The following is a 14,640-nucleotide window of genomic DNA, read 5'->3' on the forward strand; positions in this document are numbered from 1 at the left end:
TTATATAGATAAATACATATTAAACATCCAAGACCCAAGAACAAACATTCGTATTATTCATACAAATATCTGCCCCGGCCGGGAATTGAACCCAGGACCTCAAGCTTCGTAGTCAGGTTCTCTAACCACTTGGCCATCCGGTCGTCAAAAGCATTACGACATTGGATTATATTATGAACACGGCGGTATCTTAATGTACATTACGATACCGAAATCGATATCGTAATGAACATAACCGAACCCTATTCATCTTCACCAAGCGCAGGAGCTTCTGGTTGCAATGCAGGTCATTCTCAATGGTTCTTGAACGCATGATAGAGGATTTAATATATGGATGTAGATAAAGCAACGTATGCAACTGTAAGTACGTAATTAGGCCTTAAAACGTAACAGTTGCATAAACTACTATTTTTAGTGTTCTTTGGAAACGTGCATCTTAATCTACATCTTCGCTTACAATACGGTATTTGACAACTCCTGCATTTGCCATATCTTAATATTATTATGAAAATATAGATATACAGATAGTGTTTAGCGAAGAGAAAACTGAAATCGGTTGGAAATTGGATTTATAGTGATTTTTTGAAAAATCATTATACCTGTCTCTTTCTCAAACGCTTTTCTCTATGCAGCAAGTATGGCGGTACTGGCGTGTTACGTCACATGCCAGTATGTCTTTTCTGTCTAATCTTGAATTTCAAACCCTTATAACTTTGTTATTTGTAAAGGTAGCTTAAAAATTGTTTCTCTATTCGATAACAGGCATTGTGTAGCTTTAATTTATAAAACATATACAAAATAGTCAAATACCGTATTACAATCAGGTAACAAATTCCGTCGTGTTTGTACACAAAATGTCTGATAATACTGTTCGCTACCCCTCACGAAACAGTTGTACAGTCGAGGTCAAAGATATATTACGATTGAGGGTGAAGCAGCAGTGCTTGCACTGTTGTGTTCCGGCGTGGAGAGTAAGACAGCCGGTGAAATTACACACTATGATACACACACTTGAGGTTTCCCATCTTAGGCCTCTAGGTTGGCAACGCATCTGCAATACCCCTGGTGTTGCAGGTGTCTATATGTTGGTGATCTCTTACCATCAGGAGACCCACTTGCTCGTTTTCGATCCAGTCAAATAAAAAAAAAAATAGACACTAGCTTTTGCCCGCGGCTTCGTCCGCGTGAAAATCTGTTATCGCGCGCTGTTCCCTCGGGAACTGCATTTATCCGGGATAAAAAGTAGCCTATGTCACTTTCTGGCCCATAAACTATCTCTATGCCAAAAATAACGTCGATCCGTCGCTCCGTTTCGACGTGAAAGACGGACAAACATACAAACACACACACTTGCACATTTAAAATATTAGTATGGATAATTAGGTCGGTCGTCCTGCATTGTAAGTCTGTAACACACGCGACGATGTCACCATGGGATTTGCAACCTGTATGAACTACATATGACGTAACATTTCCTAAGTAGATGATTGCTAATTAATCAGAGATCTATTTGACTTTGAGCTCAGCAGTTCCATATCAATTCCACTATACCATCATTATGAATGCGTTTTTAAGTTTGTTTTTGTTCCTGCGGCTTCGGAGTATGTCCAAAGGACCAATTGTCTCTCATTTGGGGAACCCACATTTTAGATATATCATACCAGGTCTTTTCGTTTTAATTTCTTCACGCAAACGCTTAACGTATCGGACACTGCAATCACATTCAAATCATCATTTACGTTACTTTGACCCTTTTCACGATAATCAACCATGATGACCCCTTGCAATCCCAAAAAAACAGGCCAAGAGCGTGTCGGACACGCCCGAAATAGGGTTCCGTAGTCATTACGAAAAAAACAAGTATAGATAGAGTGCATTTTAGTAACTTATTGCATAGGTACTTATCTCAATTTTTTTAGATTTTTTATTTTTATTTATAGATAGTTCAGGTTTATCGGTAAATCTTGACATGAGGTTACAGCTGTGTCAGGTTAGCGTTACGATTGTACTGTTTCGTGATTAACAAACGCGTATTTTCAAAATAGCACCTCTATGAAATTGAGAATACGAAAGTATAGGCCACATTGGCTACATTTCAGCTATGTCTTTCGTAGTGTTTATCCAATTGTGACGCTAGATGGCGAATAACCGGAATGCGCTATGGGCTTGCCCACGCTTGCACACATTCGTCGAAAATATTATCTACTACTCTGTGCTTTGAGCTGATTCATATCAAATCATCATCCATAGCCTATACGTCCATGCTGGACACGCCTACTCTCAGAACGCGAGGTGTTCATGGGTATAGGGATATATAACGCGTATCACATCGATCCCGAGTGGATCGGTTTACAGCGCTCGATTAGCCACGGAGTCAATGACACTATTTTTCACACTTTGGGCGTCTCCTGCGTTTACCAAAATTGTCACTGGCGGTTACCGAACATCGTACTTCAACAAGATTTTTACGGTTTAATAGCTTAAACTTACGTAGGGTAGAGATGGCATTGTAAATATGAATGTACACCATGTATTATATTAAGAAAAATATGTTTTACTTACAAAAATCTGCAATTGTTTGAAAAATGTCGCGGACACTCAATTTAGTGTCGGTTTTAAAAAAGTTAATTGCGTCCACACTAGCGATCTTGATACGCGTCGGTGCAACGCGACGGAGATACGATACGACAAAATGATATAAATGTGGACCCAGCTTTAGACAAAGTGATACCATGCCGACGCTACAATAGAGACGATTCCCTCAAATCTACACCGACCGGATGGCCAAGCGGTTAGAGAACCTGACTACAAAGCTTGAGGTCCCAGGTTCGATTCCCGGCCGGGGCAGATATTTGTATGAATAATACGATGGATGTTTAATAAGTATATTTATTTTATAAGTATGTTTATCCGTTGCCTAGTATCCATAGTACAAGCTTTGCTTAGTTTGGGACTAGGTCAATTGGTGACAAGCGTCCCATGATAAAAATATATTTAAAAAAAAAACTGTCAAATGCAAACCCCTTGGTGACATTGTCGCGTTATAACAAAAAGAGACACCTACCTTTTTTCTTCTCCCCGCTCACCGCCGCCTCCGTCAGTTCAGTTTCATCGTCCTGTTAAAATACAATATTGTATTAGCCGTGGCGGCTTCGGTTATGGTCTCCTATTATGCTAGATACTAGTGATTGCCCGCGGATTCACACGCGTAAATCATTACTGATCATTAGAATTAGATACAGTAGTTGAATTGAAATTCCAGGTTTTTACAAAATACCCGTAGAAATTAGGTAGGTACCATCAGCCAAACATGTGGTCTACCACCCTAAAGTTGTTAATCGTTTGCATGTCACAAAACAATAATGCCAATAGACGTGTCTGTCAACCTGAAAGTTCGACTTTAGCGACATATTCATTTGATAGGAACTTGTTTAAAAATTGATAGACCACTTATTTGGCTGATGGTACACCGTGGTCTGTATTGACGTTGCATTATAATATACACAACAGTGCCAAGTTTCGTGACTCCATACCTAGCGGATGAGATTTCGTAATTTTATCTCACACACACACACGCACACACACAAACTTTAGCATTTATAATATAAGCGACATCTCTGAGGTCAGCGTCAACGTTCCGATCGATAAATCGATTTCGTTTCGAATACGTCCGCAGTGGGCTAGGACGTTTCAGTCGCTGCTCGCGTGTGGCCATGTGCGGTAGTGGGTGTAATTTTTGTAATAATGGATGTTTCAACGTAGGTTTTAGGAATTATGCATTAAGAGCGTTTACCGCTGAGCTGGCAACGTTGCATTTTTGTTAGTTTGTCTCGTTTATTCCTTAAAAATTTAATAAAAATTAATAATGTGGTCTGATAGAACTCTTCTTAATTAACCCCATGTTATAAGTTTGACCGCTATATGTGTCTGTGTGTCTGTCTGTTTGTGGCACCGTAGCTCTTAAACAGGTGGACCGATTTGAATGCGGCTTTTTTTACTTAAAGTCCCGTTTTGTTCGGAAAAAAAGGGAGGACAAAAGTTTCCGAAAGACAAAAAAAAATCTCAAAACACAGACAATCATTGCCCCGTACGTAACGCATAATTGCCATAATTAATTTCAGGCAATGCAAAATATTCACAAAATTATTCTAATTATAAATAAACTCGCGTAGCTCACCCAAAAACTATGAGATTTGACATTTCGGAGACCTCACCCTACACTAGCGCCTCTAGCGGCGAATTCATACGCGATAGCCCTCATTGCACGCCACTAAGCACGATCCTCGGCCACTCTCATCCAGTTCTAGCCAGCCAACTCGCGAAGATCCTACCTATATACTGTTACTGAACCAGTGAGACACACCTTTGGGCTCATCTGCACTTAACATCAGGGGAGATAGGGGTCAAACACGGTCAGTTATATGTAAAAAAAAACCTTACGAAGATTGGGTAGGATCACACTGCGACTGCCAACCCGCCTGCTCAGCGTGGCAATGAGGGCTATCGCGTATGAATTCGCCGCTAGAGCGCTAGTGTAGCGTGAGGTCTCCGAAATGTCAAATCTCATAGTTTTTGGGTGAGCTACGCGGGTTTATTTATAATTAGAAAAATTTGTGAATATTTTGCATTACCTGAAATTAATTATGGCAATTATGCGTTACGGGGCAATGAATGTCTGTGTTTTGAGACAGTTTTGTCTTTCGGAAACTTTTGTCCTCCCTTTTTTTCCGAACAAAACGGGACTAAGCAACACTGTGGTTGCTTGATATTTTTATGGTACGGTTTTAAGGTGTTTTAAATATGATTTTAATCTAAACTTTGTTTTAACGCCCGTAATAACAGACTCTGAAAGCCACACTTAAAAACCTCACGCAACAGTGCGCCATCTAGTGAGACAAAAAAACGATAGCCCTCATTAGAGCAACTCCTCCAGTATGACAAGTCCAAAAAAACATTCAAACAGATATGTGGTGCATAGGAGAAATTTGTGTCTGTACTCCTGTCCAGTGGTGGTGTAGAGGTAAAGCACGCAGAAAGGAATGCTGAGGACCTGGATTCGATTCCCAGCGCTTCTCTTTTTCTGGTTTTTCTGTGCATCTATGTTTCAGATTGTATTTTCGATATGGATTTTACGGGATGACCGTAAAAGTAACAAAATTTGGAGTTGAAATAAAAAATACAAAAAGACTCCAAAAACCAATCTTGATTAAAATGTATTAATATTTTGTGGGTAGTTTTGTTTGAGAAAAAATATAGGTGGGTACTTAGGCAGCTACAGTGACAAATTAAAACGGTTGTTGTGGCTTGTTAGTCTTACATCTGGTAGCAATGGTGTACGGTTGTGTTGCTCTGATTGAGTTCGAAACGCGTCAGTGTAGGGTGGTGGTGGCGATAGATGGGTTTGTGTGATTTGTGTGTGTTCTTACAGTGTGGAGATGGAGGAGCTGCATGAACACGCATATTTTGCATAAACTTAGCTATCATGAGGTCGCGGGTGAGCAAAGTAATTCTTTTAGTTCATTGCAAATGTTACCTTATTAATAGGTCTCTTTGTTTTCGTCTTCTTGTCCTGCTTCGCTTTCTTGGGCTTGGATTTCGCCTTGCCCTTGCTTCTGGTCTTACGCTCTGCGTCCGCCGTCGCGCTCAGGTCCGATGTTAGGTCGTCGTCGCCGTCTGCAAAGTATAGGCTAGATTTGACCCGCGGCTTCGAACACTAACTATTCATCATCATCATCATGTCAGCCGAAAGACGTCCACTGCTGGATATAGGCCTCCCCCAAGGCTCTCCACTCAGACCGGTCTTGTGCTTTCCGCATCCACCGCGATCCCGCGATCTTAACCAAGTCGTCGCTCCATCTTGTTGGAGGCCTACCGACAGCTCGTCTCCCGGTCCGCGGACGCCATTCGAGAACCTAACTATAACTATTAGATCTAGCAATTGAATTAAAACTTCGAAATATATATAAATCTAAATTCCCTTGGGATTCGTCAATGTTTCGTACACACACACACGCACACGCACACGCGCACGCACGCACGCACGCACGCACGCACGCACGCACGCACGCACGCGCGCACACACACACACACACACACACACACACACACACACACACACACACACACAAACAAACATCACGCCTGTGTTCCCAAATGGAGTAGGCAGAGCACATGAAACGTTACCACTTCGGAGCCACCTTTAGCAGTTTTAGGTTTTAAGTTTGACAAAAACGGTACAATAGCGACAGGTTGCTAGCCTGTCGCCTACGTATACCTATATCCTATAACCTATATCCTTTGTCGCCTCTTACGACATCCACGGAAGAAATGCAGAGGTGTAACTCACGCCAATTTTCCGGCCTGTAATTATAGTGGTTGACATTTTATCCCTATCCCATAGGAATATCTGGATAAAAAGTAGCCTATATGTTATTCCAGATGTCCAGCTATCTACATATCAAATTTCATCAAAATCCGTCCATTCGCTTTAGCGATAAGGAGTAACTTCCTCACTTATAATATTAGTTGACCGGTAGAGGTCCCCTAAAGTGATAAGTTTGCCTTTGTACATGTAGGTATATAAACGTTTGTCGATTTCGATACAATAATGAACACACATTTAGAAGATTAAGGGGCACAGCTGCGACAGCTGTGACAGCTGGCCGGCCGGCGGCGGGCGGCGACGTTTATCCTGCGACGGAATAAACCGGTTTTTATTGTTCTAAACCGGTTAACCTGACAAGAACTTTATGGAAATGTTCCCTTAAAAACCGGTTTAAAAATAACGGTATCGCGAACGAAACCAAAATGAAAAGGTTTTGCGCCAAGTACATGATAACGGTTTGGAAATTTAACCGGTATCCGAGCCTAGCCCTACGTTGGATGCGGTCAAATGGAAGCTGATACTGGGGTGCTCCAGCCCAGAGATGGGAACAGTATTCCATAAGCGGCCTAGCCTGCGCTCTAAAAAGCTGTAGGTGACGGGCTGGCGTGAAGTAGTAGCTAGTTGAAAAAGCTTAAAAGGTTTATGAGGAAACACATTGCTCGCAACGCATCACACATAGCACTAGTGGATACGCACGCAGCCTATAAAAGTAGATGTAACCCCCAGACGGTCCACTAAAGCCACAAATACTACGGTATATCACGGAATCTTGATTTTTATTAATAAATCAGCTCCGTGTTTTCTAAACATTCAGCAATAGTAGATTATTAATTACGAGGCATTTTCCGAAAACCGCCACAAAATCATCATCATCATCATCCCAGCCTATATACGTCCCACTGCTGGGCACAGGCCTCCTCTCAGAACAAGAGGGCTTGGGCCATAGTTCCCACGCAGGCCCAGTGCGGATTGGGAACTTCACACGCACCATTGAATTGCTTCGCAGGTTTGTGCAGGTTTCCTCACGATGTTTTCCTTCACCGCACCACCGCTCGTGGTAAATTTCAAATGTAATTCCGCACATGAATTTCGAAAAACTCAGAGGTGCGAGCCGGGGGGTTTGAACCCACGACCCTCTGTTTGAGAGGCGATAGGTCAAACCACTAGGCCACCACGGCTTACACAAGATCCACACCACATCATATTTCACAAGAGCCACATCATATTTCACAAGAATATCGTCACGAAGGTTCAGACTAAAATAAGAATCGTCAAACGACTCCCACTCAGTCAAGTCTAGCAAGTTAGAATATTATACATACCATTAAAATTCAAGAATGTGTCGTCGTCTTCATCGTCCATACTTTGTATTTCTTCTTTCATTTCTGTAAAAAAGATAACAATCACTTTTATGAAGAACAGAGTTTGATAGTGTAAGTCCTTTACGAGATATAAGCGTAAAACCGCAAAAAGACCCCTTTGTGATACGTTGTTACCCCCCACCACTTGTACACAATTCCGTGGAGAGGAAAACCTAGGGTATTCATACATATCATATTGGCAAACAAATTAAGCCATTAAAATAATAAAACCTTTGGTAGCAATTACTTTCGATTTCAATTTGATTCCTACTGATCTACTAACCAATTCTAGACAAACCGTTCTAGCACAGCACATCAAGTTGAAGCAACTGCAGCATGCTTATTTTGTTATATTTTTCACTTTTTCCTTTTATGTTAGCATGCTTAACCAGCTGCCATTTCCCTCTCATTTAAAAAAAAAATAACTTAGAAATAGGTCAATCAAATTTGGCTTCTATGACTTTTTTTTTTTTTTCCTTCTAATATTTTAACGAGGCTTTAGCACACCAAATGTGACTATGTCAGCCTCATGGGGAGCCTCAGATATATACACCACACTAAAACAGATATTACACTCTCCTTGCACTGAAACCACGTCTCTGGATGCAAAGGCCCGTCCAATGAATCTGTAAATTCGCGTCGCTTCTTCTGAAAGCGGTCGACTGAGAATTATTCTATGACTTGAAGCATGCATATATAAAGTTAAATTAAAGCTTATTATAATACTCAAAATATAATAAATAAATTTGGTGAACTGTACCTTCTGTTTCCGATAATAAAGGTTCATCTTTCACTTCAAAACCTGAAACAAATAACCAGTAAACATAATTAATGTTTTTGTTAACTGAACATTTCCAGAAGAAAAATTTTTTGATGCAGACAATCTCGTCTATGTGAACCAAATTGCACCATTTGCACCATGGCATTGCAGTAACCAATATGATAAGAAAGAAAGAAAATACATTTTTCTAATGCCATAAAAACAAACATAGAACAAATACAAGACATACATGACGCTAAATATGTCCCCACTAAATCTAAAAACTAGATTAAAATAAATAAATAAAATTATTATTAAATTGTATGGCAACACAGGCTTAAATAGTTCAATCAGTTCAATTGTGTGCAGTTGAATTGTTTGAGGTCACCGCCAAAAGTATACTTTGCAAATATGAATAATGCATAATTACTATTAAAAAGGTTATTTGGTCATAGGCCTCCAGTTGCTTCAGTTGGAACCGGCCTGCATCCAATGAGAATCTACGGCTTTAACCAGATCCAACTGTCTTATTGGTGGACATCCTACGCTGAGCTAACCAATCCCCGGTCTCGATTCGAGATCTTATTGGCCCCAACGGCCACTGCCACTTCAATTAATTTGCTTGTCTATGTCGGTGACCCTTGTTCTTCTACATATCTCCTTATTTCTGATTCAATCCCGTAGAGAAACTCCCAAGCATATCTCTGTATTCCCAAATGGGGTAGGTAGAGCACACAAAACGTTACCGCTTCGGAACCACTTTTAGCAATTTTAGGTTTTAAGATTGACAAAAACGGTACAATAGTAACAGGTTGCTAACCTTAACAAAACTATATAGGAGATAGCCCGTAAATAAATGGGCTTTTAACTATGACAAAAACGTATGCTCAATGAATTTTATTTTTAACTACAGAAAACATATACCCTTATAACCTTTGTATAAACAAACAAACAAACAAACAAACATATTAGAAACTCCTATTGCTTATCTCGGAAAATTTCTATATACCTGTGTTTTCTGTACTACGTCATTGTATTGTAAACTCATGGTTTTAAACAGTTGTCCAGTGACGTAACCATGGCAACGAGGTGCAAGAAAAAGTTGATCAACCCATTTATTTAATATGTGAGGGGGCTGGGCCCAGAGGACCAGACTGACCTCTAATCAAGTTGCGACTGTACATATCCTTGAACCTCTCCTCGCAGTCCAGCACCTGCTTTCTTGAAGTTAGCCGCATCTCGCAACCGGGCCACGCACGACTCGCATATTGTGAATGTGACGTCCCCTAGGGTTCCAGTCATGGGGACGATCTGGAACATAGGAAGAGGGTCAATCAACTTTTAAGCAGTGCATACTAAGGTTGCTCGGGACCCAGGGCAAGGCTAAATGAGGAACCCCCCTCTCCCTAAAAATTTGAAGTACTTGAAAGGTTATGGTAATTAATTAAATCAAAACAAATCTGTTTGTGTTGTGGCATCATAGCTCTCAAATGGATGGACCAATTTCAATGCGTTTTTTTAAGTGAAAGCGAGTTTCCTTGCAGTGATCTTAGTTTAGTTTCATTATAATCGGTACAGCTGTTTCTGGGGTATCAAATTTTAAACTTCAACTTCAACTTTTTGTTTTTGGCAACTGGTCGCTTTAGGTTAGCAACCACTACTGCCAATGACTCCTGACAGCAGCACAAGTGTAAATCGTGTTTGACCAGTTTTTAGAAAACAGTTTTCAAACTTTGGATGCCGTGAAGTGCTTGTTGCGTACCTAAAATAGACATACACAGACATTGAGACAATACATCAAATTTTAAAATGACAAAGTGAGGGTTTGACATGACATGTTTGAACGACAATGCCAGCGGTTATTTAACTTATCTGAGTAGGTTATTTTTATGATAAATTTTATTACTATTAATTCAAAATCAAAATAAAAAAAAATCAAAATCATTTATTCAGTAAATAGGCCGCAATGGCACTTTTACACGTCATTTTTTAAAACTACCAGCGCTTTCGGAAAGACCATCATTGCCAAGAAGAATGCGCCGCAAGAAACTTGGCAGAAAGTCATTTTTTCAACATAAAATAATTACAAATAAATACTTAAAAACTACATATACAATGAAATAAAGAATATACAAATAATAATAAAATTCTGTGTTCTATAATACAAAGTAGTTTTAAATTAAATTCTAATACATAATTTGTAGTTGTATCTAGCTGGTCTGAACAAAGCAAAATTAAACCAATTCAAGTAAAACAATAGAATCAAATGGAACTAATACATTGTGCATAGGTTTTACTCATTTAAATAACATAGAATGCATAAAATCAGAGCTGGCTATAAAAAAATATATGCTTGGAATAAACAATGACTGAAATGGGTCCATATCAGCTTGCATACTTATTAGAAGTCCAAATGTAATGTTTGTCAGAAAGATTGTAAAAAAAAAAAAAAATATTCACGGGACAATTCACACCAATTGACCTAGTCCCAAAGTAAGCTTAGCAAAGCTTGTGTTATGGGTACTAAGCAGGGATAAATATAATTATATAGATAGATACATACTTAAATACATATTAAACACCCAAGACCCGAGAACAAACATTCGTGATTTTTCGTACAAATATCTGCCCCGACACCGGGAATCGAACCCGGGACCTCAAGCTTCGTAGTCAGGTTCTCTAACCACTAGGCCATCTGGTCGACTAAATTGTTTGATTGTTTGTGATAACTCTTTTTTCTCTGAATCCAATCATTATTCAGGATTGTTATAAAACAAACCTAACCTAACCTATAGTTTTCTATGGGATGACTATTTAATAATTTCAGAAAACTAAGGTTTCAGTGGGAAAAAACTTATGACAAACAATGACTTGGACAAAAATTACAGTATCACTAGCAAATAGTATGCGAACTTTGGCGCTCCCAACTGGAATATGAAGTGCAACTTGTTTGAAATGTAGAGTTCCTTGCAAAGGTTCTGCGATGATACTTAATAAACAGCCCTCTCGAAAACACCATATGAAAGTGGAGAAACATAGAGCTGAATTTGTTTTGATTTTTCTATTTTTTCCGAGGCTTAAAAGCATAATTTTACTTTTGGTGGTAAACATTGAAGCATTTAATTTTTGATGTAAGATTAAATTTGATTTAAGAGAAAATTTTATATTAAAACGGTGTGATACAAAGTAACTAAAGAGACTGTGCTCAGTCATTCTAAAAGTACGTGTATAACGAACGATAAATGAATAAAAAGTAGTCTTATATAGAAAATACTGCGAACGGTTCATATTTGCTTACTGTTCAGTTTTTCCTTATTAGCGCCATCGACATCTATGTAAGGTACATAGATGTCAATGCTTAGCGCAGTGCCTGTAAGTAGTAAAGGATTATTTCAATGATAAATACCTTAACATCTAAGCATTCTTGCAACATATCGGAATATATCTCCTCTTGGCCTAACTGGAAGCAGGGTTCCGACAAGTTTTTGAAGGAGCCTTCTGCGTGACAGCAACGGCACAAGTCCTTTTCAAGCTTCCACATTGCTGTCGACATTTTTAATGTCCAATAACATTACACTACACTTATTTTTAACACTTTAATAAACATTTAACATAGTTAACTTTAACAAATAAATCGAACGGCGCCCTGCGTAAACCAGCCGCCATGTTGTATTTTTTTTTCTTTTAAAATACGAACAAATGCTTTTTAGCTGCGTTTAGTTAGCTTAGCTTATATTTATCATGCTCGTTAAAATTTTAAGGGTCAATCTATTTTATTGGCGCTGATTATAGAAATAGCTATTTAACTAGTTTTTTCCCATCGGTATTGATGTGCAATATTGTACTGTAATTTTAATAAAATACGTATGAATGATTTAGATTTAAGACACATAACAACTTTCTAAATTCGTTTATGAACCGAACGTTGGTTTCGGTACTTATTTTAGAGCCATCTTTCGTCGAATAGCAAAAGTTAGTAACATAAAGCTTAGGTCTGAAATTAGAATGCTTTCAAATGTTGTCATGTCAGATTGCATGCACAGTAGTATAGCTATTCGCTACAAGAGGGCACCTCGCGAGGAAGCCTCGCTCTTGCATGGGCCTAACAACCCAAGCTAATTAGTATTCAGTATTTATTTATTGCAACACCTTTTACAAGGTTTTTAACTATATTTTCGCATCACAAACTTACATAAATACTTACTTTCACGATGGACAAAGGGCCTCGCAAAGAACTGCCGCCCGGAGCCTCGCAATGGTTACCCCGCCGCTGATTTTAAGTGGTATAATCTAATCTACTACATATCCAAAAGATAAAACGAAAAGGTACGAATCATATCAAATAAAGTCCAAGTTATTATAATTATACTCTTGGTTAATACCACAAGAATTCAGACAACCGTTGAACGTGTGTAATACGCCATATGGAATGATATCATAAGTCAAGAAAATTGAGTACTTACCTGATACGGTTTGAATGGTAATTATAGGTATCTTAAAATAAAACTATTTCTTCCCATTCCTCAAAGTGTAAGGTAAGTACCCATAATAAGTACCTGCCTACGTACTGTTTCATTACTATATTTAGTGTAAATAATATCCTAAATTTATCACCACGTGAAGTAGCGTAAGGTAGACGTGAAACGGTCTATAATTAAAACTAATTACGTATATATTAAGAAAGGGACTTGGCCCTAACAGAATTTACGACGCGACGCTTTTCTGTATTTCATACAGATGTAGTGAGCTATGATTTGTCATCGTATTTTGTCGCATAAGTTCGTATATCTTGCTTTCACAGTTAGCGTCATTAAACTTCCAACTCAAATCAAAATCCCGTGATCCAGATCAGATGTTAAACATCTGGTAGCATGGTGAAGGGTTGTGTTGCTCTGAATATGAACTGGTTGAGTTCGAAACGCTTCAGTGTAGTGTGGTGGTGGTGATAGTTGGGTTTGAGTACAGTGTTCTTACAGTGTAGAGGTGGAGGAACGCATGAACATAACCTTTGTTGCATAGACGTATTTTTATTTAGCTATTGTAAGGTCGCTGGACTCGCGGGTGAGCAAAGTAATTTTAAGTAGGTACCTCCCCAAAATAATGCTTGATTCAATAAATTATTTAAAAGTAGAGTCGGCAAAAAAAGCTAGTATTCGAAAAGCTTAAATAAATAAATAAATATCATGGGACACTTGACACCAATTGACCTAGTTCCAAACTAAGCAAAGCTTGTAGTGTGCTTGTACCTACTATATATGGATACTAGGCAACGGATACATACTTATATAGATAAATACGTACTAAATTCATATTAAACATTCAAGACCCGAGAACAAACATTCGTATTATTCATACAAATAACTGCCCCGGCCGGGAATCTTTATTTTTTTGTTTGTCACAGATCAAGAAGGACAACTCGATGACATTGTCGAAGCAACTAGATGCGTGTAATTATAGACGTGTTGACAGATGGTCTGCAAGCACCGACCTCGGCTGTGCGCCGGCCGGGGTCAAGTAGCATTATTTTGTGGCCCTCAGAGAATGAGAGAAAGAAAAATGTTATTGCCACGAAAAAAATCTAGTATTACAAATAATTATCATAATACCACAGAATAAGTATTAGTACAATATGTAGCTTCCGGATTGTAATTTGCTTTATGAACTACTGTTCGCTAATAATTCATTTATTTTTCGATATATTTTAATATTCTTGCCATTTTTTTCAGTAATTTAGTGATCTATAAATTTCTTTCGTAACTAATAAATAACGAATATTGGGCGAAACATCCTTCCAAACTGGGCCGGGCATTGAACGTGACGTGGCCGACGGGTACTAAACCTTACCTATATACCAAGCTGAGCTACGACATGGGAAGTATATCAGAAGTAGACTGGCCAGCGAAAGCTTTCCACGAGTAAACGCGGCAAATAAAAAAAATGAGGCTGACAACACTTGCTGTACACTGATTAAACGATGTTGATACTTAAATATTATTTAAATTTTCCAGATATTAAATTATACTCGGGACTCTTCAAGCTGCATTAAAAATTCATGTAGTAATGTGTGAAAGTTGATGATGCACTTTAGGAGTCCCTTGGAAAAAAATTATAACTTTTGTCAGTCCCATTTACGT

General features: G+C 38.7%; 1 protein-coding gene across 11 annotated transcripts in view; it reads right to left on the reverse strand.

Moving 5' to 3' along the window:
* Positions 1 to 12,180, reverse strand: part of LOC141442770 (zinc finger Y-chromosomal protein 1-like) — a 51,048-nt gene extending 38,868 nt beyond the window's left edge. For 6 of the 11 annotated variants that reach the window (XM_074107873.1, XM_074107879.1, XM_074107880.1 and 3 more), the window contains exons 1-6: positions 11,913 to 12,180; positions 9,666 to 9,817; positions 8,507 to 8,548; positions 7,708 to 7,770; positions 5,534 to 5,673; positions 3,065 to 3,116 (exon numbers count right to left, since the gene is read on the reverse strand). In XM_074107873.1, the coding sequence (XP_073963974.1) occupies positions 3,065 to 3,116; positions 5,534 to 5,673; positions 7,708 to 7,770; positions 8,507 to 8,548; positions 9,666 to 9,744 (376 nt within the window). In that variant the 5' untranslated portion in view covers positions 9,745 to 9,817; positions 11,913 to 12,180. Of the gene's footprint in view, positions 1 to 3,064; positions 3,118 to 5,533; positions 5,674 to 7,707; positions 7,771 to 8,506; positions 8,549 to 9,665; positions 9,818 to 11,912 lie in introns of all 11 variants that reach the window. The other 5 variants (XM_074107874.1, XM_074107881.1, XM_074107878.1 and 2 more) reach the window with 1 other exon arrangement.
* Between the last annotated feature and the right edge of the window lie 2,460 nt (positions 12,181 to 14,640).

Source organism: Choristoneura fumiferana, chromosome 26 (assembly GCF_025370935.1).
Source record: "Choristoneura fumiferana chromosome 26, NRCan_CFum_1, whole genome shotgun sequence".
Classification (NCBI taxonomy): domain Eukaryota; kingdom Metazoa; phylum Arthropoda; class Insecta; order Lepidoptera; family Tortricidae; genus Choristoneura; species Choristoneura fumiferana.